The sequence below is a fragment of the Mastigoproctus giganteus genome, chromosome 13 (genome assembly GCF_048544385.1).
Source record: "Mastigoproctus giganteus isolate SK-2022 chromosome 13, ASM4854438v1, whole genome shotgun sequence".
Lineage (NCBI taxonomy): Eukaryota > Metazoa > Arthropoda > Arachnida > Uropygi > Thelyphonidae > Mastigoproctus > Mastigoproctus giganteus.
Window position 1 is genome coordinate 28,843,331 of NC_143587.1, and position 23,083 is coordinate 28,866,413.

Here is a 23,083-nt window from a genome sequence, read left to right on the forward strand (position 1 = left end):
TAATTTACTTTTAATTAAATTTTAGGCTGTACTGGCATTAGCTGCTTCCTGGACATCACGTCAAGTTGGAGAAAGAACATTAACGGGACTTGTTATTGATTCAGGTGATGGAGTCACTCACTGCATTCCTGTGGTAAGTTATTTCTTTTTTAAATAAGTCTTCTAGTATAAGATAATACATTTGATTTTATACATTTGTCATAATTTGAGACATATTGTTCTTATAGTATTAGAGATAATAGAAGTTTTTATATATATTTTGAGATATTTATGAAAATTTTGCTGTTATAAATTATTCTGGAACTTGTGGCTGTAAATTCAAATTATAGAGAAAAGGTTTAGATTGAATTGTAGGAAGTTTTCTTTTAGTCAGTGGGTTGTTAATTACTAAAATAAGTTCCCTCCATGGTTCTTTGAGGCTGAGAGCTTAGGAAAATTCAAAGGTCAGTTGGATAGGTACCTACATAAGGAGTGAAATTGATAGTTTATTTTATTATTTTATTTTATTTATTTATGCTCCACCCCAGTTTTTTTTTTTTTTTTGTCCTTGCACCATATAGCTAATGTTAATTCTCAATAGCTCGACATGGTTTATTGCATTTTGTAATGACATAAATAATTTCCTTGTGGCATCATATGCTTCCCATTAATTAAATTATTATTAGTAATTGAGAGTAATGAAGAGAGGTTCTAGAACATTATTTTAGCGTACTTCAGTAGATAAATGGATCCATATTTGAAAAAGTTTAATTGATTTAGATTTCTCTAGTTGATATGTATACGATGTGCAGTAGTGTACAAGGAGTCCAGAATTATTGGGTGGGTGGAGCACCCATAAATTTCCAAAAAAAGGATATCACCTGTGCACAGAAGAGACAACTATGTTGTCTCTGCCATGCACAGTCTATATTTTCATATTTATATATCCTACCTTCTGCATGCTGCAAGGATAGAGTAGTTTATTGGACAAGAAAACCTTTTGGTAATCATTGATGGCACTGTGAAGGTCGCTGTTTTCTGTGAGTTTGGAAAGGTAATGTGTTTCTGAGTTTCTGCTCTTGTACTCCAGCCATTGGACGGTTTAACTTGCGTCTCCGTAGCCAGGTGGGAAGGAGCAGCAGTGCGTACCACACGCTTCTTGATTAGACCGGGGTTCGAGCCCGTCACCACCAAATATGGAGGATGCGGAAAGGTCAAGGAATGACCACCGCATATTCCGGAGCAATATGGCCTTAGTTGCTAATGCTCCTAAAAAAAAAACCAAACCAAACCAAACGGTTTAACTTAGTGTGCTATAGAAAATTTAGGGTAAAATTTTTCTCACTGTGGTCTGTGCTTGTTAACAGGATGCCACATCTATGCTTTTAGGTGTGGGATACATTTAAATAGAAAGGGTGCAAGAATATTTGCTGATGATCGAGGCAGTGTTAGATGGGCCAGAGAACTGCTACTTGGTGGGGGGGTATACATAAACCAATAGATTAACAGCAGGCACAGGTGAAAGTGATTCTTGCACTGCTTCTTTTTAAACATGCAGCAGCCTGGAAAGCAAGGTGTTGGGGATTTCATGTCCTTCTTTTGAGTCATCATGGAACAAATAAATACATGGGCTATGTTAGGGTAACTAAAAGTAAGAACAAGTGCATGAATACAGGTACTCTCCAACTTACATAATACTTGACTTATTTAAATTCGACTTTACGTAAGTTTTTGCCAACTGGTGCAAACTGAAAAAAAAAAAAAAAATATAGGGAAACTCATTTTGCATCCCATAGGAATAAATGGAGGTATTTTGAAAATATTGTAACGTGAACCCAATAACACGTTGTTGATTTATTTATTTATTTTTTTTTGTAATTCGTTCCAAGACCTCAGAATTTGAAATTTTTGCCATATAACTAAGCTATTTAACTCTAAAAGGTTATTTTTATAATGGAAATTGTATTAGTTTTATATAAATTTATATGAAATAAGCACAACACAAAAATCACTTTTAACTAAAGGATGCAAAAACAAAACATGTGGCCAACACATTTAGAAACGCTGCTATTGGCTTGGAGGAAGGGCTACGCAGTCTGGCCGAAGAATGCACTACACTTTCATCGTTATCATATGTTATAAGAATCAATTTTGAATACCTTTGTGATATTTTTCTAAAGCACATTTCTGGAGGTCACTACCATAAAACAATAAAAACAATCTGCACTTTCCGGTTTATTGGGCTTTTCTGTTAGTGCAAGCAATTATGAATGGGTAGTAAACTCGATCTTATTGCATTTGCGATAATACCGGTAGCTGGAATTGTGTGTTTTTACGTTATTATGGTGAAATGTGTTTCCCCTTCACTGAAATCTTCAATAATATAAAAAACATTCATTCCTATTTACTTATTACAATGGTGAAGAAAAAGGGACCAATGGAAAGTGCAAGTGCTGGCAGTGCTGGCAAACGAAACAAAATTGTTTTAGAAATGAAGGTGATTAATTAAGAAGTACGAAGCAGGACAAAGTTTGTCATCTATTGCACGGAATTAGGTCTCGCTGCTTCAACAGTGAATACTATTTTAAGGGACAGTGCGCGTATAAAAGAACATGTTAAAGGATCAATGCATTTAAGATCAACAGTGATCACAAAACAGTGTTCAGGTGCTATATCGAGATAAAAAGCTATTAATAATAATGATGAAAAATCAGATTCAGAAGTGAGTGCCCTTTAGTCTAATGACCATTTGAGTAAAAGCAAGAAGTATTTATGAAGATAAATATGGCAAACCCCAAGCCAAGTTCATGGCAAGCAACGGGTGGTTTAATAGGTTCAAACATTGTGCTGGTTTCCACGTTAAAGTAAAATTTTTGTAATTGTGCACTTTTGTCATTTTTCTTGCGCATGAGATAAAATTTAATAAATAATTCTATTTATATAATCGTTGAACTTTTTTTTTTTTTTTTTGCTTTAATCAAATTCAAAATGCATAGTTACAAGTGTTGATTAAGCATTTAGGGAAATTACGACTTATGTAAAATTCGACTTACATAGAGTTCTGCGGAATGCAACCCTTACTTAAGTTGAGGAGTGGCTGCACTTGTATGTTCACCAGTGCTAGGAGCATAGTAAATAAATTTAATAGTTTCAAGTGCGGTCAAGTCATCAAATGCATATTATATATCATAACTTGGTGTCACTGAGCTATAAGTGATATAGAATTGGAATTTTGGGGTGTAATATGTACAGACAGGATAGGAAGGGGGTTATGCTGTTAGTAAAGAAACATATAAAATCTAAGGAAGTGCATCTAGTTGACATGGGTGGCCAGTGCAATGATGAATCAGTTTGGTGTGTTATAGGCCTAATGACTCGAGTACAACAAACAACCGTACAGAGAAATAGATTGGGCCAGTAAATCAGAATGTCTTATGGGGGATTTCAACTTCCCAGATATTTACTGAAACTTGTGGAACTCACACACTAGCAAGACTTTTGTGGATTTATTGGATGACTGTTTTCTACAGCAACATGTTCAACAGGCAATCAGAGGGAGTAATACTCTTGATCTGATTATCAGCAGTGATAATGCATTAAGAATTTCCAGATAAAGGAACCACTGGGTAATAGTGATCACAGTATACTGATGTGGGATTTACTTAAAGGTGTAACTACCATCAAGGGTAAAGGGAAGGGTTTTTGTGCTTCCTTAAAGGTGACTGCAGTGTGATCTTAGACAGTTTTTTTTTTAAATCTATGCAATGGTTACTGATGACATTACCATCAGCATATTCTAAATGGGAAGCATTCAAGGAAATAATGTTAACATTATTGTTGACAAGAGAGACTGCTTCTGCAGGGATGGGATATACTTAAATAGAAGGGGTGCAAGAATATTTGCTAATGTTATCGAGGCAGTGTTGGGTGGGTCAGAGAACTGCTAGTTTGGGTGATTCACAGACTGAAAGATTAGCAGTAGCCATAGGCAGAGGTGAAAGTGATTCTTGCACTACTTCTATTAGAATGGAGGGCAGGGTGCTGGGGTTTTCAGGGAATGGTGTGGGTCATCATGGAACAAATAAATACGTGGGCTGTTAGGGTAACTGAGATTAAGAATAGGTGTAGGTATACTTGCGTGTACACCAATGCTACAAGTATAGTAAATAAATTTGATGAACTTGAAGTGCTGGTCAAGACATAAAGGTGGATGTTGTTGTGATATCAAGGATTTGGTGTAACACAGATATAAGCAGTGCAGAATTGGAATTTGTGGAGTACAATGTGTACAGGAAGGACAGGCAGGATAGAAAGGGGGGTGGGGTTATGCTGTTAGTTGAGAAACACAAAATCTAAAGAAGTTGTTGTTATTTGGTTTTTTAGGAGCATTAGCAACTAAGGCCATATTGCTCCAGCGATATGCAGTGGTCATTCCATGACCTTTCCATATCCTCCGTATTTGGTGGTCACGGGGTCGAACACCAGTCTAATCAAGAAACATGTGCTATGCACTGCTGCTCCTGCCCGTCTGGATATGGAGGCGACCTGTTCTAAAGAAGCGCATCCAGTTGACATAGATGGTCAGTGCAATATTGAGTCTGTTTGGTATGACATAAGCACTGGGAAAGCAAAAAATGAGAGTAGGAGTGTGTTATAGGCATAATGACCCTGAGGAGTACAACAAACAACTGTATAGAGAAATAGTGGGCCTGTAAATCAGATTATCTAATAATGAGGGATTTTACCTTCCCAGATATTGATTTGAATTTGTGGGTTGGTCACTCGCACACCAACAAGGCTTTTGTGGATTTACTGGATGATTGTTTTCTACAGCAACTTGTTACAGAGACAACCAGAGAGAGTAATACTCTTGATCTGGTTATCAGCAGTGATTATTCATGCATTAAAAATTTGCAGATAAAGGAACCACTAGGTAGTAGTGATCACAGTGTAGTGATGTGGGATTTACTTAAAGACATAACTACCATCAAAGGTGAAAAGGGAAGGGTTTTTGCTTTCGTAGAGATGACTATGGCGATCTCAGACAGTTTTTAAATTCTGTACAGTGGGACCAACTGATGATGTTACCAACAGCAAATTCTAAATGGGAAGCATTCAAGGAAGTAATCGCTACTAGGCTTTTCATGCCGATTAAGAAATACTGTTCAAGGTTTAGGCCTAAATGGATGTCAGATGTTAAGGTTTGTTAAGGGAAAGTCTTATCTGACAAATTTGATTGGATACTATGATGTGGTTACAAAGGAACTGGATGCAAAAAATAATTTTGATATCATATACAGTGGTACCTTGGTTTGCGAGCATAATTCGTTCCGGAAACGTGCTCGTAATCCAAAGCACTCGTATATCAAAGTGAATTTCCCCATAAGAAATAATGGAAACCCAGATGATTTGTTCCAAAACTCAAAAATATTCATATACTGTAAAAATGATTAATACAAAATACATACCTTTTTTATATTTTTAATTAAATTTAATATACATAAAGCAATCGAATTTATTAATTATTGGGTAGGACGACTTTCACTGTCTCTAACGGAATCACTGCTATCTGTTGATTTTTTCTTTTTGTGCGACTTTAACAAGGAATCTTTCCAATGACACTTGCTTTTGCCTCCTTTTGAGGATTTCACGGAAATCAGATTCATCGCTCGCACTATTACAAAACGAGGAGGCACGCTTGATACACATAAACAAAGCTGCACGCGTGTAGCCCGGTGGGCCGGAGGCCGGTGTGATTTTGGCCATAAACCGTAGTATGAGGCCACTATAAATTTTCCCGGGTAAGAATTTTTGACCCATCCGCCTCTGTTTATCGATATTGCTTCTTTTTTTTTTTCTCTCTGAATCTGCAGTGTCTTCGCCAGGATGCTTCCTTTTCACACCTTTTAATTATTTTACTCATTTTTAGGGAATAAAGCACAACTACAAAACGAGGAGGCACGCTTGATACACATAAACAAAGCTGCGCGTGTAGCAACTGAATAATTTTTTTTTTTTTTTTTGATTTTGTAGTTGTTGGCGCATCGGCTTCTGTGGCCATATTGCACCTCCCAAGGTTTTTGCAGTACTTTGATCCAAGCCCGAGGCGGGAATCGAACCCGCGACCTTGGGGTTGCCGGGCAGGTGCAACTGAATAAACAACACCGTAAAGGCAGAGACAACTCTATTAACACCTCACATTTTACTAAAGCACATTTCTAGGGGTTACTACCATAAAACAATAAAAACAATTTCTAGTTTCTTGCGAGTGGAATCTGTTATAAACTGGTAGTAAACTCGATCTAATTGCATTTGCGATTATACCGATAGCTGGAATTGTGTTAGTTTTTACGTTATTATGGTGAAATGTGTTTCCACTTCACTGATATAAAAAACCATAAATACATTTTCAAAATCTTCTCTTCATTCTTATCGGGTTGCGTTCGGTTGGGGTGATTCTGCGTTCGACTGCCATTTCTTGTAAACACAAGGGCTAATTGTGCATAAGCGAATTCGGTTCGTGTTATATAAGATATCGTTCCCCTATTTATAAATCGTGTATGATCGAATTAGTGTAGTGTAAACACGTGTTATACGAGGACTGACTGTACTCGTATTGCAAGACCTCGCTCGTTTATCAAGTTAAAATTTATTAAAAATTTTTGCTCGTCTTGCAAAACACTCGCATACCAAGTTACTCGTAATCCAAGGTACCACTGTACTTGGATTTCAGGAAAGCTTTTGACACTTGTGCATGGAAGACTACTGTACAAATTGGGGCAGTATAGTATTAAGGGCAAGTTGCTACAATGGATAAAAGGGTGGTTGAGTAGGAGAAGACAAAGTAGTAATCAACGGATGCTGCTCTTTTGTGGACTAATGTTATTAGTGGAGTCCCCCAGGGTTCGGTGTTGGGCCCACTGTAGTTTTGTATATTTATCAGTGATATTGATGAAGGTATATCAGGCTTAATGTTGAAGTTTGCAGATGATACGAAGGTTGGCAGGGTTGCTAATGACAGTAATGGCAGTGTGCTACTGCAACAGGATTTAGAAAAGTTGGGCAGATTGACTGAGAAGTGCAACTGAAGTTGACCAGTGACAAATGCAAAGTACTGCACATGGGTAGAAGTAACCCCAGAGTAACATACCGACTGTGTGGTACTGCACTTAGGGTAGTAGAAAATGAAAAAGACCTGGGAGTAATTGTGCAGTCAGATATGAAGTTTTCTGAGCAGTGCAGACAAGCAGCCAGAGCAGGTCATGGGGTATTGTCAATGATATACAGGTATTTTGCTAGTAGGGAAAAGGAGATGATTATCCCTTTGTATAAAGCAATGGTCATGCCACACCTTGGGTACTGCGTACAAGTCTGGAGGCCTCATTTTAGGAAGGATGTAGAAGTGCTTGAGTGGGTACAGAGAAGGGCAACAAGATTGGTGAAGGGAACGAAGGGGTCCTGTCCTCTTACCAAGAAAGGCTTATGTTCTGAAAATTGCACTGTCTGGAGACTAGGCACCTGCGAGGTGATCTGAATGAGGTGTACAAGGCCTTGAATGAGTTGAGCAGGCTGAATTCTGATGGGATTCTTCCTCTTGCTCAGATTACGAACCTGAGAGGGCATAAATTCAAATTGAGGAAAGTCAGTTGCAGAATAGATGTGTTGAAATTTTTGCCTTTAGCCAGTGGGTTGTTGATTGCTGGAACTAACTTCCATCTGTCATTGTGTAAGTTGATAGCTTAAATAAATTCAAGGAGGAACTGGACAAATATTTAGGGAAAATGGATGTGTGAAATATATATATATATATATTTTTTTTTTTTTTTTTTTTTTTCTGGCTGATGCTACACAAGCTTGCTTTCTTGTATCTTATGCCTCTGCTAATGCTAATCATAGAAGTTAAAGAGCAATGTTCAATAAATTGTCTACCTATGTATTAAGGAAATGAGATAGAGGCAAAACTCTGTTTTATTTTTCAGTGTAACTTCCCTAAACTTGTTTCATTTTGTTCGCAATGAGGAAATACCAGGCAAATAAAATTCTTTGTCCTGTCCATCAGAGAACACAGAAACAGCAGACTTCAGTTGATTATCATCTGCAAAATGATGTCTGCATACATTTTTCTTGACGTGTTGAAGCAGAAAATAGTCACTGGGGGCCAGATCTGGTTGTTAGTTGGATGGGTATGTTCTGTAAAGTCACAGTCTCTCAAAGCAACAGCGTGTGACCTGTGCACTGGTGCTTTGTCGTGAATAAGCAGCACACTTCTGGAAAGTTTTCCATGGCATTTTTCCTTTATGACTTCCCTTAGGTTGTACAGTAGGGATGCATATGACTCCTCAGTGACTTTCTGCTTGTGTTGCAAGTAGTGAACGTACAAAATTCTGTCAGGATCCCAAGAAATGGTGGCCATAATCTTGCTTGCTAGCTGAAGGTTGTGTCTGAAATTTTTGGGTAGGGGAGAACCCTCGTGCTTCCATTTCCTTGGTCTCAGATCCCAGTGGTGAAGCTATGTTTCATCACCCGTAACAAGTCTGAAGATGAAAGTTTCAGGATCCCTTCCAGAAAGCTCTAAATATTCCCCACAACACCGTACTCTGAATTGCTTTTGCACAGGGTTCAGAAATCTGGGGCCCACCTTGCATTTACCTTAGTCATCCCCAAATGTTCATGGAGGATGATTATAACTGTTCCCTCAGATATGTCACATACCCCTAGAGCTTTGGGATACCTTTAAATGTCTGTCATTTAGCACAGGCTTTTCCACAGCCTGGCACATTTCTGGAGTGGTTGCTGTCACCGGCCTTTCTTGATGTGGATCATCTTAGCCTAGTACCTAACTATCCTTCCTCAATTTGAGGAAGGATAGTTAGGTACTAGGCGAAACTCCTCATCTGTTTTGGAAGTGGATAGCTTAAATAAATTGGAGTGAATGGATAGGTAAAATTGGAAAATTTTTTTTTTTTTTATTACTGATGCTGTATAAGCTTATTTTCTTGTATCATTTGCCACTACTGATACTAATACTATTTGCACTTGCAGGGCAACATGTATTCCATGGTGGCCTTCTCCATTGTCACTTTTGCTGTTGGTCTGAACTGTATGATCTTTATATTTTGCCAGTTTCTGTAGATCTCTGACAACAGCATAGGAAAGATTCAGCAATTAGTATTAGTAATGGTCATATGATACAAAGGACCTTGTACCACATGGCCACTACTAATACTAATTGGTGATTCTTTCTTTTTCTGTTTTTTTCTTTTTTTTTTTGTCTTAATAAAAGATAAGGAAAAGGACAGCCTATGCATTTCCCTCCTAAAGTAGGTAACCATCCAGCTAACCTTTGAATTTCTCCAAACTGTCAGCCTCAACCACGCATGTAGGTAACGTATTCCAGTAATTTATAACTTACTGGTTAAAATAAAACTTCCTGCAATCCAGTCTAAACATCCCTCCAGTTTATGGCCACTAGTTCTAGAATCATTTATAACTATGAAAAGTTTGTCCTCATCCATTTTACTTTTTCCTCTCAGAGCCTTAAATGGCTCTTCTCTAAGGTGCCTAGTTTCGAAATCTTTCCTCATATAAATGCCTTTTTGCCGATCTCACCAGGTAAGTTTCCACTCTTTAGACCCTTTCAAGAAGCTCATCATCTTTTTTAGGTGTGGTCTCCATACAACACAGTATTCCAGGTGTGGTCTAATAATAGCTTTATATAGTGGGATTATGACATCCTTATATCTACTAGCCATTGTGCTTCCACTACGGACTTTAGTTCAATTCCACCAAGTGTATAATTGGGGGGGGGGGTACTATTTCCCAAATCTTGCACTTTGCTGGATTAAAGCATAGCTGCCACTTTTCTGTATTATCTCTGAAGTTTATCTAGTTCACTCTGAAGCAGCTCTGCTTGACGGTAATCATTAACTACTCTACCAATCTTTACGTCATCTGCAAATTTAGACCTCACGCCTTCCATCCCTTCATCAATGCCATTTAAGTAAATCAAAAACAGTAGTGGTCCCAATACTTGATCCTTGGGGAATCCCACTTCTTACCTTAACCCAATCTGAGGAATAACCATTTATCACAACCCTCTGCCTCCTGCCCTGAAGCCATCCTGCTATCCATCTAAGAAATTTCCCTGTGATTCTGACCTGTTCCAGCTTATAAAGCATCCGCTCATGTGGGACTGAGTCAAATGCTTTGCTGAAATTTAAATAAACAATGTCGAAATTATTCCCTAAATCCAGCTCTCGAGTGACCCTGTCAAAATAGCTAACCAGATTTGTTAAACATGATTTTCCCTTTACAAAACCATTCTGCCTATCCTTTAGAATTCCATTTCTATTTAAATGGTCTTGCATTCCACCCTTGATCATTACTTCCATGATTTTCCCCACTACACGCTTAGAACTGCCTTTATGCATTGGAGATACTTTGGCACTCTTCCAATCCAACAATTTTTAAAAAAGTTTAAAAGCTCTCCTAATGAACAGCTACATATAACTAATTTATTCCTTAAATATTTTGTTACATGTATTTTTTTTTTTTTTTTTTGAGTATGGATGTTTTTCTGTTCTAGGCTGAAGGATATGTAATTGGAAGTTGCATTAAACACATTCCTATTGCTGGAAGAAATGTTACTTATTTTATTCAGAGTCTTCTTCGTGAAAGGGAGGTAGGAATACCTCCAGAACAGTCTCTTGAAACAGCCAAAGCAATTAAGGTATGAATTGGTATATTTCATTATAATATTTTTTATTCTCTTCATTTTTAAGAGACTTCTGAAGCAAAATGTGTGAAAAATTTGTAATGTTCTAGATGTGCAAAAGTTTGCTTTCAGCCAGAATAATTGATCGTTGGAACAAACTTCTGTCTGGTGCTGTGGAAGTGGGTAGTTTGAATAAATTTAAGATCAGACAAGTAATTAGAGGGGATGAACAGATGATAAGTGTTGATTTTTTGTTGATGCTGTATAAAACTGCTTGCTTCCTTGCATCATTTGCCACCACATGCTAAAATACCATTAATGTGGAAAGAAAGAAATTGGTATATAAATGGATTTGGATTTATAAATGAGCAACAAAGAAAATCATCTGAAATTTTGTAACTCTGCTGTAATTTAATAGTAAAACTTGATTTTAAAAATGCATTGAATGAAGTAACTGTTGGCTAGTGGCATTTTAATTTACTTGGTTAATTAAAGTCTGGAAAATGTTATTAAAATCCTTTGACATTTTACAGACCTTACAGTTTCATTTTTTTCTCTTCATTTATTTTTTATATATTTCAGAATTATTTTATTTCATTAAAATGAGTAAATGTTGGGAGCTAGAATTAACTGGTGAAATTCATTATGAAGAATAAAAGATATTTCCTAATTTAAAGAGAAATTTGAAAAAAAACCTCTTTGGTTCTGAAAGAGTAACCTCTATCTTTATTGGTAAGGATCAAAAAAATACATTTAATTCCATCAGACATTTAGAAGATTAGTTGTTTTCTGCCTCAGCACAGCCATCAGTACTCTCAACTTAACAACTCTGTTCGGCTCCAGTTCTTAACTATGCTTGCTCCCTGTAACTTTTGGCCTGTCATCCACCTTTACTAGTACTTTTAATATAATTTTCTCCTTCAAATTCAACTCTGATTTGGGAAACATCTTTTATGCATAATAGTTTGCCATACGAAGAACATTTTCCAAATGTCTTGTCTTATCGATTAACTTGATATGTAAAATAGTCAAAAGAAATTATGGTGGTGTCTCATATTTAGATCTCTTAAGAGAGAGGACAAGATGGGATACAACAACCACAGCCCCGGTTCCAGACTATCATCATAGGAATTTGGCATGTTTGCTATGTGCTGCAACCCCTGGAAACTCAAAAGGGGGATCCTGGTGGTTGAGGGGGCTCTGCTTCAACAAGACAGGTGGTCCTGGATGGCTTGGCCAGGATGAATTGGCTAGTGGGTTTGCTTGCAAGGGTCAACCATGGCAATGCCTTGGTCAAGAAATCAAACCCTATCCTCATGGTATGAGGGACAGGATTCAGGTTGACAGGCAGTGCAGGTATGGTGCCTATGTAGCCTGGGCACTGAACCACAGCTAAAAACACTATGAATCCTGATAAAGTTATTTCCTGACAGGCCCCAACATAGTCCATATCTAAAAATAAAAACAAGATCCAGACAATGTTAATGCAGCAAATAGACTCCGAACTGAAGTACCCTCAGGTTCCATGCCAAGATTCTGTATCATGAACTCTAACACCGAGAAACCTATTGAGAAAATTTCACCTTTTTCGTACGGAATGTTTTAGAGGTTCCCCGAAATCAGTTAAGAGGCTTTGTTCTGGGAATTCTTAAATTGAAACCACAAATGACATGCACTTTGAGCAGCTACTCCGAGCAACAGCAATCAGGGAATACTAATTACTTTGACACTGTGCAGAACGTTAAATTCATTCAGGTGTTATCTCAGAGTGGGATTCCTTAAGGTCACTTAGGAGGAAATCTGTTCTGAACTAAAGCCACAGGGCTTTAAATGGCTATCACAGGGATTGATAGCCATTAAAATAATTTCTGAACATAGGGATGGGAAGTTAGTACCAACCAGAAATATCATCCTTACATTTAATTCTCCATCTCTGAACTTGATAAAAGCCGGGTACATAAATTGCAATGTAAGGCCACTCATCCCAAACTCAGTATGATGCTTCAAATGCTAGAAATATGTGCATTTGTATATGGCCTGCTGTGGATCGCCTGCCTGTGGTCGTTGTGGTGCAAAAGACTATGAAAGCAAAACCTGTACATCCATTAAACCTAACTTTGTCAACTGTCAAGGTGAGCACCCTGCATACTCAAGTGCATGGCAGCAGTGAAAACAAGAAAAGCAAAGCTAAATATTCCTATCGGGAGGTGAGAAACTGGTAATGTCAATAAGTAGCAATGTGCCCACATGTGCCTAGAAGGCTGCAGGAAAGCAGTCTGTTGGGACCCAAACTGATATGACAGTTCCACCAAAATAACCTTTTGCTCCCATTGCACACTACTTATTGAATACCCAAAAGCCGGTACAAAGCACCCAGTTAGCTGTCACACCTATATCAATACCACTTACTGCTCCACCTCTAACTAGACAAAATAATACAGAGAAAATGTTTAAAAAACCTGACCCACTGCCCACAATAACTGAAAACATAGAAATAGGGGTGAAGGAAACAAATGATGACGCAGTCTTGGAACTTTGTGGACAAAGATATGAACACTGGACAGTGTCCATACTTCCCTAAACAGGATAAATCCATGACCAAGAAAGCAAGTCCCTCAGTACTCTAATGGACTAACAAAGCCCAAATAATGGCCAAATTCATACAGTGGAATTACTGTGGATTCTGGCTGAATGTTGATGACATAAAGATCCTCCTCCTCAATCCAGAAGCACACTGGACACAATCCAGTGTGCTTCTGTTTGCAGGAGACATATCTAAAGGCATATGAAGACCCTACCTTATGTAATGTCAGCATAATACATAAAGACAGAACTGGGGATGGTTATTATTCACCTGTTTGTAGGGTTTCTCCTAACAGTTTGTTCAGTATGTTTGCCACCTGGGATCAACATCTCCCAGACAGACCTTGATGATCTCATTGCACAACTGCCTGTTCCCATTCTTTTATTGGGGGTTTTAATGGACATAATACCTTCTAGAGTAGTGCAGACAGTAATATTAGGTGCTGTAAAATAGTGTGGTGGAATAAATGCCTTTTCCTACATTCCTACTGATATGTTTACTACCATTGGTCCTTCCATCTGCTCTCCTTCTCTCCTCCCTTTTCTCACATGGTAGGTTGAAGAAAGTCCCTAGGGAATGACCACTTTTCTGTGATCTCTCTTCTGACTGAAAAAGACCATGTCAGGCATCAAGAATATTAGTAGAAGTTTGATAAGGCTGACGGGAATACCTTTGAACATCTGGCACAATTTGAAATCACAAGAACCAGCCAGTATCCCATCAATGATGCAGTTTCGTACATTACAGAAGGTATTGTCCATGCAGAAGCAGTTGTAATTTCAAAAATGTCTATACTGTTTCCACCATTTCGAAAACCTTGGTGGAATTCAAAATGCACAATAGCAAGGAAAGCCGAAAACGGGGTGTGGTGGATATTCTGCCAATATACAACCACCGAAAATTTAATATCCTTTAAACATGCACATGCCATAGCATACTATATCCTACGTCAAAACCAAGATCTTGGATTAACTTTACCTTCTCCATAATCCAGGCTGCTAGTACAAGAGTAGTCTGGGATAAGATTTGAAAAATGAAGGGAAAATATCCACCATGCCCTTCAGTGATCCTAGAGCGTAATGGATGTCCAATTACAAATCCAACTACAGTTGCAAATTTCTCAGAGAAACCTAAAAGAAAAAAGTGAGAAACAAGCATTAAACTTCTCTTCAAAAGGGCTTGAGCTATACAAGAGTTAAGCGCATCACTCTTTCTCTCATGAGCAAGTGCTGTGAAGCCAGATGACATCCACTATGAAATGATAAACAAACCACCTTTCAAGACAATCTGAAAATCATCTTCTAGATTTATTTAATAGGATCTTTCTTGGCAAAGAATTTCCAGATTTATGGAGGAAGGCCTTCCCAAAATCAGGAAAGGATTCCTGCCTTCCCAAAATCAGGAAAGGATCCTAAAAATCCAAGTAACTATTGTCCCATCTCTCTTACAAGCTGTTTGTGCAAGATCCTGGAAAGAATGGTTAATGCTCGCTTCATATGGTATTTGGAATCAAATGGTTTGCTTTCCAGGACACAGTGTGCCTTCCAAACTTTCCTAACTTTGGTCTTAGGGGTAGGGTGCAAATTTACCTTAGAATTTTTATTAAAACTTTATTTTTAAATGCTAATTTCAAGTTTGTGTAGGATCCCCACTGTTGAGTATTTTTCCAAGAGGAAGGAGTCACACAAGGATCCTTTCCAAGTGTCATGCTCTTTGCCATTAAAATAAACTATCACAGAACAACTTTGACAAATGGTAAAAATGCCCTTTAGGTAGATGATTTTACTATACTTTGTCATTCATGCAATATGAGAGTCATTGAAAGGAAACTGCCAAAAGGCATTGATCACCTTACATCTTGGTCTTTGGCTAATGGTTTCAGATTTTCATTGCAGAAGACCATTTGTGTACACTGTTTTCTCAAATAATTATAATCTTCGTCCTGATCCAGAATAAAGGACAAAACAGAATCCCAGTTGTAGCAGAAGTCAATTCTTGGGAGTATTTTCAACAAGAAGCTGACATTTTTAGAACATTCATTAGCTAAGGACCAGGTGGATGAAAGGGCTTAACATTCTTTGTGCTCTTTTATCAACTTCGTGAGATTTAAATTGCTGTACCTCTCTTCATCTCTACTGAGCTCTTGTCCATCTGTGGTTATCAGGTTTATGTTTCTGCTAGAGCTAGTGTACTTCAGTGGTTAGATCCAGTCCATCACCATGCCATCTTGATTGCCACTGGAACATTTCGAATATCTCCTGTCCAAAGCCAAAATGTTATAGCAAACGAACCATCTCTGTTCTTTGACGTAAACAGTTGTCCTTACAGTATGCTTTTAAATTGAAATCCCTGCCCGACAACGCCATGTGGCCATTAAAATAAACAGTTTTGGCATCAAAGAAATCAGTTTTTGAGCCACAATGGGAAAATATGTGTATCACTTTATCTGACTGCCAGCCGACCGTTTGGTATTCAAATCCTAGGGCTGTTTATTTTAAGTGAACTAAACATGAGAGTAGACAACATTGCTCGGTCACCAAGTCAGTTCTTTCTACCCTAGCATGTCCAACTTCCAACTTGTGACTTCTCCCTCAAGATTTGGGAGAAGGCTGCCACACCACCAGCTGTCTACCAGCAATTCTTTTCACATCTAGCACAGTATTTTGACTTCCTTCCAGTATACGCTGATGTCTTGAAGTCAGAATCATATGTGGGATCAGCTATTCTTCTGAAAAAGTCATACAAGATTCCACAAGAAACCGGCATATACGGGGTGTCTCAAAAATATTGGTACAAATGTTTAGAGGAGGTAGGTAACATCTAAAGGAATGTGAATCACATAGGAACCCATAACCGGAAACGTCACTGTAAGTCGGTAGACGGCGCTATTCATCAGTTCGTGAGAGAGAAAATTTCTGGTTTACTTATTCAAGCAGTAGTCGCCGCACAAAGAGCATGCATCAATATACGAACTGTGAATTGGCAGACATGCACCTAGTGTATGGATTAGCAGAGGGCAATGGACGAGCCACTCAACGAATTTATGGAAAATGCTTCCCAGACAGACATGTACCGGACCACCATTTGTTTGCGTGTGTGCATCAAAATTTGTGTGATTATGGGTCATTTAGAGGTAACAGGAGTAGTGCGAGCAGACCACATTCGACACGAACTCCCGCCATGGAAGAAAGTGTGTTGAATGCCGTCCTGAATAATCCTACTACCAGCACGCGTGCCATTGCCTCTGCCTTAGGAGTGTCTCGTTGCGGTGTACAGCGTGTCTGGCACAATTCCTTATACCCCTTTCATCTCCAAAGGGTTCAGTTACTGCTCCCCCAAGATCATCCTGCACGTGTAGCTTTTGCGCAGTGGTTTCTCCAAGAAAGTGTTCAAGACTTGAATTTTCCAGCCTATGTTTTGTTAACGGATGAGGCTTATTTCACTCGGGAAGGCTTATTCAATCAGCACAATGCTCATGGGCACACGGTGTGCACCCCCATGTGGCACAACATCGCTTCGCAATAAATGTGTGGTCAGGTATGGTCGGTGACTGCTTAGTCAGCCCATACCTGTTACCATCCCGCATGAACTCCGCTAAATATCGGATCTTTCTTGAACAAGTTCTACCAGGGTTACGTGATGATGTTCCAGCAAATGTGAGACGCAACATTTGGTTTCAACATGATGGGGTGCCTGCCCATTATGGAAGGTGTGTTCGTGACCATTTGAACAGGCGTTTTGGGCGTCGATGGATTGGCAGTGGTGGACCCGTTGCCTGGCCCCGCGCTCATCTGATTTATCTAGCCTTGATTTCTTTCTGTGGGGGCCCTCAAATCTATCGTGCATGAATCGCCTGTGGAGAGGGAAATGGATCTCGTGGCGAGACTCGTCTGCGCTGCTGCTACTGTCAAAGAATCCCTAGGTGTGTTCGACCGTGTCCGCCAATCCATGCTGCGTTGGTGTCACGCATGCATTGCGTCTCATGGTGGAATCTTCGAGCATCTGTTGTAACATCATGAAATGCATCCATCTCGTACTCCATTGTTAATATTATGTCAAATAAATGTTTGCCACTAATTACTGTCTTGTATCATTTCTGCTTCTTGTGCCCCTGCTACTACTTTCCCGTGACGTTTCCGGTTATGGGTTCCTATGCGATTCGCATTCCTTTAGATGTTACCTACCTTCCCTAAACGTTTGTACCAATATTTTTGAGACACCCTGTATACTGCAGAGTTGCATGCAATAGAAATAGTCCTTAATTGCATTAAAGATACGATTACCAGAGGTATATGATTTATATTGATTCGTCAAGTGTGTTATAGGCTTTATTAATGGTGAAATATAACCTTCATCCAGTCCTGTCCAGGATTCAGCAGATGCTTTTTCCTCTCGTTGAGTTAGAATTTGACATCCACTTCTGCTGCATCCCAGGCCACATTGGGAAATGAATTTGCTGATACTGCTGCCAAATCAGCCACTCCCCTGGATAATTGTTGCCTGTCAGTTCCCTATACAGACTACAGACTAATACACTCTAAATTATATTCCCAATGGCAATAGTCTTCGAACAGACAGGCAACAAATAAACTACATCAGATTAAACCTATAATCCAGCAGTGGCAGTCTAGTCTATGCAGGGTCTGAAGAAAAGAAGTTGTTCTTGCTTGGCTCTGCATAAGTAACAGTCATTTGACACACTCCTTTTTTGATGGGGGCAGATGACCCTGCCTATGTGTGAGAACTATGAAACAGTTTTAACTGTTTCATTGTGGAATATTGTATATTCATTCATGTTTTTAATGAATATCCCATTTATAGAGATGCACAACTTCTAAGTTTGCCTCTTTTAATAATCTGACTGAACCGTTTATGCCCAGCCAGATTGTAGATGACAGAGACGTTGTCTGACCTTAACTTTTTACACTTGTATGATTTATATACACAGATTTAAATTTTACTATACAGCAATACTTCGCTTAGCACAGCTTCAAACAGCATGGGTTTTGCTATAACATGGTTTTCAATTAATTTTAAGTTGAAAATTTACTGTACATATTAAAACTCATTCAATAGCCTAGATACATACTTTCCATATATATATGCTGCGGTGCAAACTCTATTGTCTCACATGCATGTGCCAACAGCTCCCCTCAGTAGCAACATACAACTGTGTTCAGTATTCTTAATTCCATCCTGATGAGATGATGTGATAGCTTTTCATTTTCCAGTTTATTTTTTATCCCTTTAAATACAATCAAAAATATATCTGCATTTTGGCTATAAATCACTGCCAACAACATGCATTCTGTTTGGCAGCATGTTTTGCCCCATTTGGCAAATGATTTCACTGGTTTTGAATCGCAAGTTCAGACAATTACAGAAGACATTGTGAAGATCGGAAAAGCTTGGGATTCGAAACTGGACACTGCCAATGTACGTGACTGAATTGACTCATGTGCAAATGACTTAGAAGGTGCAACTCTCCTTGAAATTGACAAGCAAACTGCATATGAAAAAGAGGAAAACAATTCTGAAGTGGCACCAAAATAATTTTCAACAGAAGAATTGGAGAAAGTTTTTGGGAGGTTGACATGGCCTGGGAGGTGATTATGAATGGAGATCCGAATGTTGAATGTAGCATCAAGGTATAGCAAACTTTACAAGGTGGGATTCAATGACTTGTATGCCGAGAAAAAGAAGAGACGACTTCACCAGACTTTATTATTGAAATACCTAAATAAACAAAACTTTTTCTCATCTCTCATGATGTTACCTTTTCATTAATAAAATTTTTGCAATGTTTTTGATTTAAAATCCTTTTAATTGGCTATCAAGCACAAATCATTTATAGATTTATAGCCAATTAAAAGGAGTTGAAATAAAAAATATTGGACATATATGTAGACTACCAATATATGTAGACTGTTTCTCTGGTACACATTAAAACTCATTATAATTATACCTCAATCAGCATGGTTTCACATAACACAGAACATTTTTGGTACCAATTATCAGTGCTATGCAGGGTATTGCTGTATATTACTTTTACATTCTGTTACTTTTACCATATTGCTTTTTATATACCTTTGCAACTCATATATAGTATCTTGACATGGGAGCCTCTTTATAGGCTACAGCACATATTTAGTACTCTTTTTTTTATTTTGACTTGCTGCATTATGGCCTAATCTGCCACTATGGCATTAAACATAAAATCAAATCAAAGCCATAATGTTTAATAATGTTATGATAATCTTGAAAGATTTTTGTTTCATATTAAAAGGTAAAGTGGATTGCTGTTAATAATGGTGGTTTAACATTCAGAAATGAAGTATATCATTAAAAAATTTACATGCTCTCTTTTGTATTCATATAGGAGCGCTTCTGCTATATCTGCCCAGATATTGCAAAGGAATTTTATAAGTATGATCAAGAACCAAGTAAATGGATTAAAAAATATGATGGTTTGAATACTGTTACCAAGCACAGTTTTTCAGTTGATGTTGGTTATGAGAGGTTCTTGGGACCAGAGATTTTCTTTCATCCCGAGGCAAGTATGTTTGTGCTCTTTTATTTTCAAAATGCAAACTTCATTTTGTAAGTTACTAGTTGACCACATAGAAAACTGCATCACAAACCAAGGTTATGAAGCCTTCTCATTTGTTTGTTAGATTTAAAAACAGATTTAACTATTAACACTTAAATAAAGTAATTAAACAGGAATACTGTTGTATCCCTGTTTAATTGCTTTATTTGCTATAATCAATGAATTAATCATTGGCAGATTTTTCAAGCAAACCAAGTTGGTGAGAGGTTGTTCATTCATTTACATTATACAGGTGAAACCTGTTATAACGTGATGCTTGTGGTCCAAAGAATCATATCGTGATATAAAGCAAGATCGCATTATAAAATTCTATTTCGGCACTCAAACTTCATACATACTATTACTTTTGTTCATCTCTGTTTTTTGCGCAATAATTGCAATATTGCATCTAAGAAAAATCATGCAAAGAATAATGGAAATAATATGCAGTTGTGTTGTTTCAATCTTTTATTGATGCACTGTACAATAAAGTATTTAAAAAAAACAATATTTATGTTTTTAAATATACATAAATACAATAAACACACACCTTCACAAAAACAAATCAATACTCTCAAAAAACTGCTTTTCCACGTGGTTATATTTGACTGTTCCATTCGTGTTTTAAAAATTAATAAATGGTCAAAAATTTGGGAGAAAAAGGAAAATATAATGCACTCCATGTTCTTTCACCTACTAAGTAGACATTAGCAAACAAATTTTTGCACATTTTAGTTGTTACTTTCAAGTGTTACATATTTTAAAAAACTGTATCAAGGGTTCACTGTTTCATTGCATCTTTGTTTCTTTTTAACAGTTTCAATAAGGCATTTTAACTGTAAAATTGAAAGGAAATCTACTTTTTCTGTTTCAAGAAATTCAAGTTCAATTTGCAAACCAGCAAGTGCCTCCACGATACAAATTAATAAGTCACAAGTTGTTTGTTCTTATGGAAATCAAAGGAAAATTCATATCGCTGATTTGCATTAAACTGAAAATATCACGACTTTTTACATGGAATCCAAAATGTTGATCTTCATTAACTAAAAACATTTTTCAGCTGACGGGAGCCATGCTTGCATCGCGTTATAAGCTGAATCACATTTTAATGAGTTTCACCTGTACCTGGTCACATACGAGGGGGTATCAAAAAGTTCGTACCTTTACCTAATAACCCTAGAAAGGTGAAACTTCACAGGAACTTTAATCCTTTTCTATGTACTCTCCATGGATAGTAACGCATTTCTCCCATCTATGGATCAGATGTTTAATGCCTTGATCATAGAAGTCTGCACTTTTTGCCTGAAACTGCGATTCCACTTCATTGATGACTTCCTGAGATGAATCAAAGCAGTGTCCACTCAACGGTTTCTTCATTTCTCGAAACAAGAAGTCTGATGGTGCTAGGTCAGGAGAATAGGGTGGGTGCTGCAGTAGTTTGAAGCTGCGCTGGTTACAAAGTTGGTGGTGGCAACAGCAATGTGAGCCAGTGCATTGTCTGACAGAAGACAGACACCTTTGGTTAACATTCTATGCATTTTCACCTTCAAAGCATCACGTAACTTTTTCAAAAGATTTCTGTAGTATTTTTTGGTAAGTGTGGAACAACGAGGTAGGTAATCTGTCAGGATAACCCTTTTTTTGTCCCAAAACACGGACAACATCACCATTGCAGATGGAGTGGTGTTTTCCTTTTTGGGAGGTGGGGAGGAGGTGTGTTTTGATATATCTTTAGTCTCTGGATCATACTGGTGCACCCAGCATTCATCATTTGTCACTAACCAATCAAAATATTTCTCGACATCTGCATTACACAAATCCAACAGGTGGCGAGAACATTGCTTCTGCAAAGGTGTCAGCAATCTTGGAACCCATCGTGCAGAGACCTTAGACATGTGCAGATAGTCGTGTAAAATGCTGTGGGCAGACCCATAACTAATTCCCACTGCATTTGCAATGGAATGAATTGTCACACGTCTGTTACTTAGCACCAGCTGCTCAACCTTTGCAACCGTCTCACTGTCTGTGGATGTTGATGGCCTTCCTTCTTTTGGCTCGTCAAAGACACTTGTATGATCGCACTGGAACTCCCCTTTACACTTTTTTACAGATTTACCCATACACAACTTTCATTTCTTCAATTTCCTGAACTTTCTTGCCCTGCAAATGCAGGAACTTTATCACTGCTCAATGCTCCACTTTGTCAACCGTATCGTCCTTCCTCAGATTCCAGGCTCCACCTCTGGTGAATGATCACCTATGGGAATGAAATTTAACATATTAGTTATTGAATATGTAGACAACTTATATTAAAAATAGCGACTTCCTACTGATGTTTTATCTAGGTCAGATTATGAACTTTTTGATACTCCCTTGTACTTGTTCATTAAGTTGTAAGCAGTAATAGTTGTTAACGGATCATTATTTCAGATGCCAGTTCAGATTGTTCAGTGTCTAGAAATGTGCAGCACTAAATATGCATTATTTATTTGATTGAAAAGTATTTACCTTTTTTGATTAAAAGGGTAACAATTATGAAAATGGATATATCATCCAAGATTGGTGTTTTTGTTTTGTAATATATTTTTAGTTTTTGGCCTAGATAATATTTCAGCATAAATTTTTTAAAAAAAATTTAAAGAATGATCTTGTTTGTATTCACAAATATATTTCCATCTGTGACATACTGTTTAAAAGATAATCTTTAATGTCTGGTAGAGGACAATGCATAGAACTTCAACCATACATCTGCCTAAGTAGGTTATTACATTGGGGTAACATTTACAATATCAGGTTCAAAGTTTCTAAATATAAGCTTTCTATTAATTGCTTATATTTAGTCCCATGAAAAGTCCATAAATCTGTTAGTATATTGTCTTGAAAACTTAAAAAATTATTTGATGACTTTTTTAACATGAATGACTATTGGATTCTTAAGGGAAATTTTTATTATGATTGCAAGAGTACAGAACATTTAAGATTTGGGCTTTTGTATCCTTTAAAGTTGTCACAGATAATTAGTGACTAAAGGTGATAAAAGTTTCATCCAATAAGATATACACATTTTAAACAAATTAGATTTTTACACCAGCCAGAATTAAAAATAAATACCAATCTTGTAACTAAAACACTTTATTTACCATAAAATAAAATAAAATACGGGCGTATAAAATGAAATGAAATAAAACTGATGTGATTTAATTTACAATAAAATATA

General features: G+C 37.5%; 1 protein-coding gene across 1 annotated transcript in view; it reads left to right on the forward strand.

The window, feature by feature from the left end:
* Positions 1-23,083, forward strand: part of Arp3 (Actin-related protein 3) — a 138,565-nt gene that overhangs the window by 78,851 nt on the left and 36,631 nt on the right. The window contains exons 6-8 of the mRNA XM_090387619.1: positions 26-133; positions 10,565-10,708; positions 19,657-19,830. Of these exons, the coding sequence (XP_090243745.1) occupies positions 26-133; positions 10,565-10,708; positions 19,657-19,830 (426 nt within the window). The remainder of the gene's footprint in view (positions 1-25; positions 134-10,564; positions 10,709-19,656; positions 19,831-23,083) is intronic.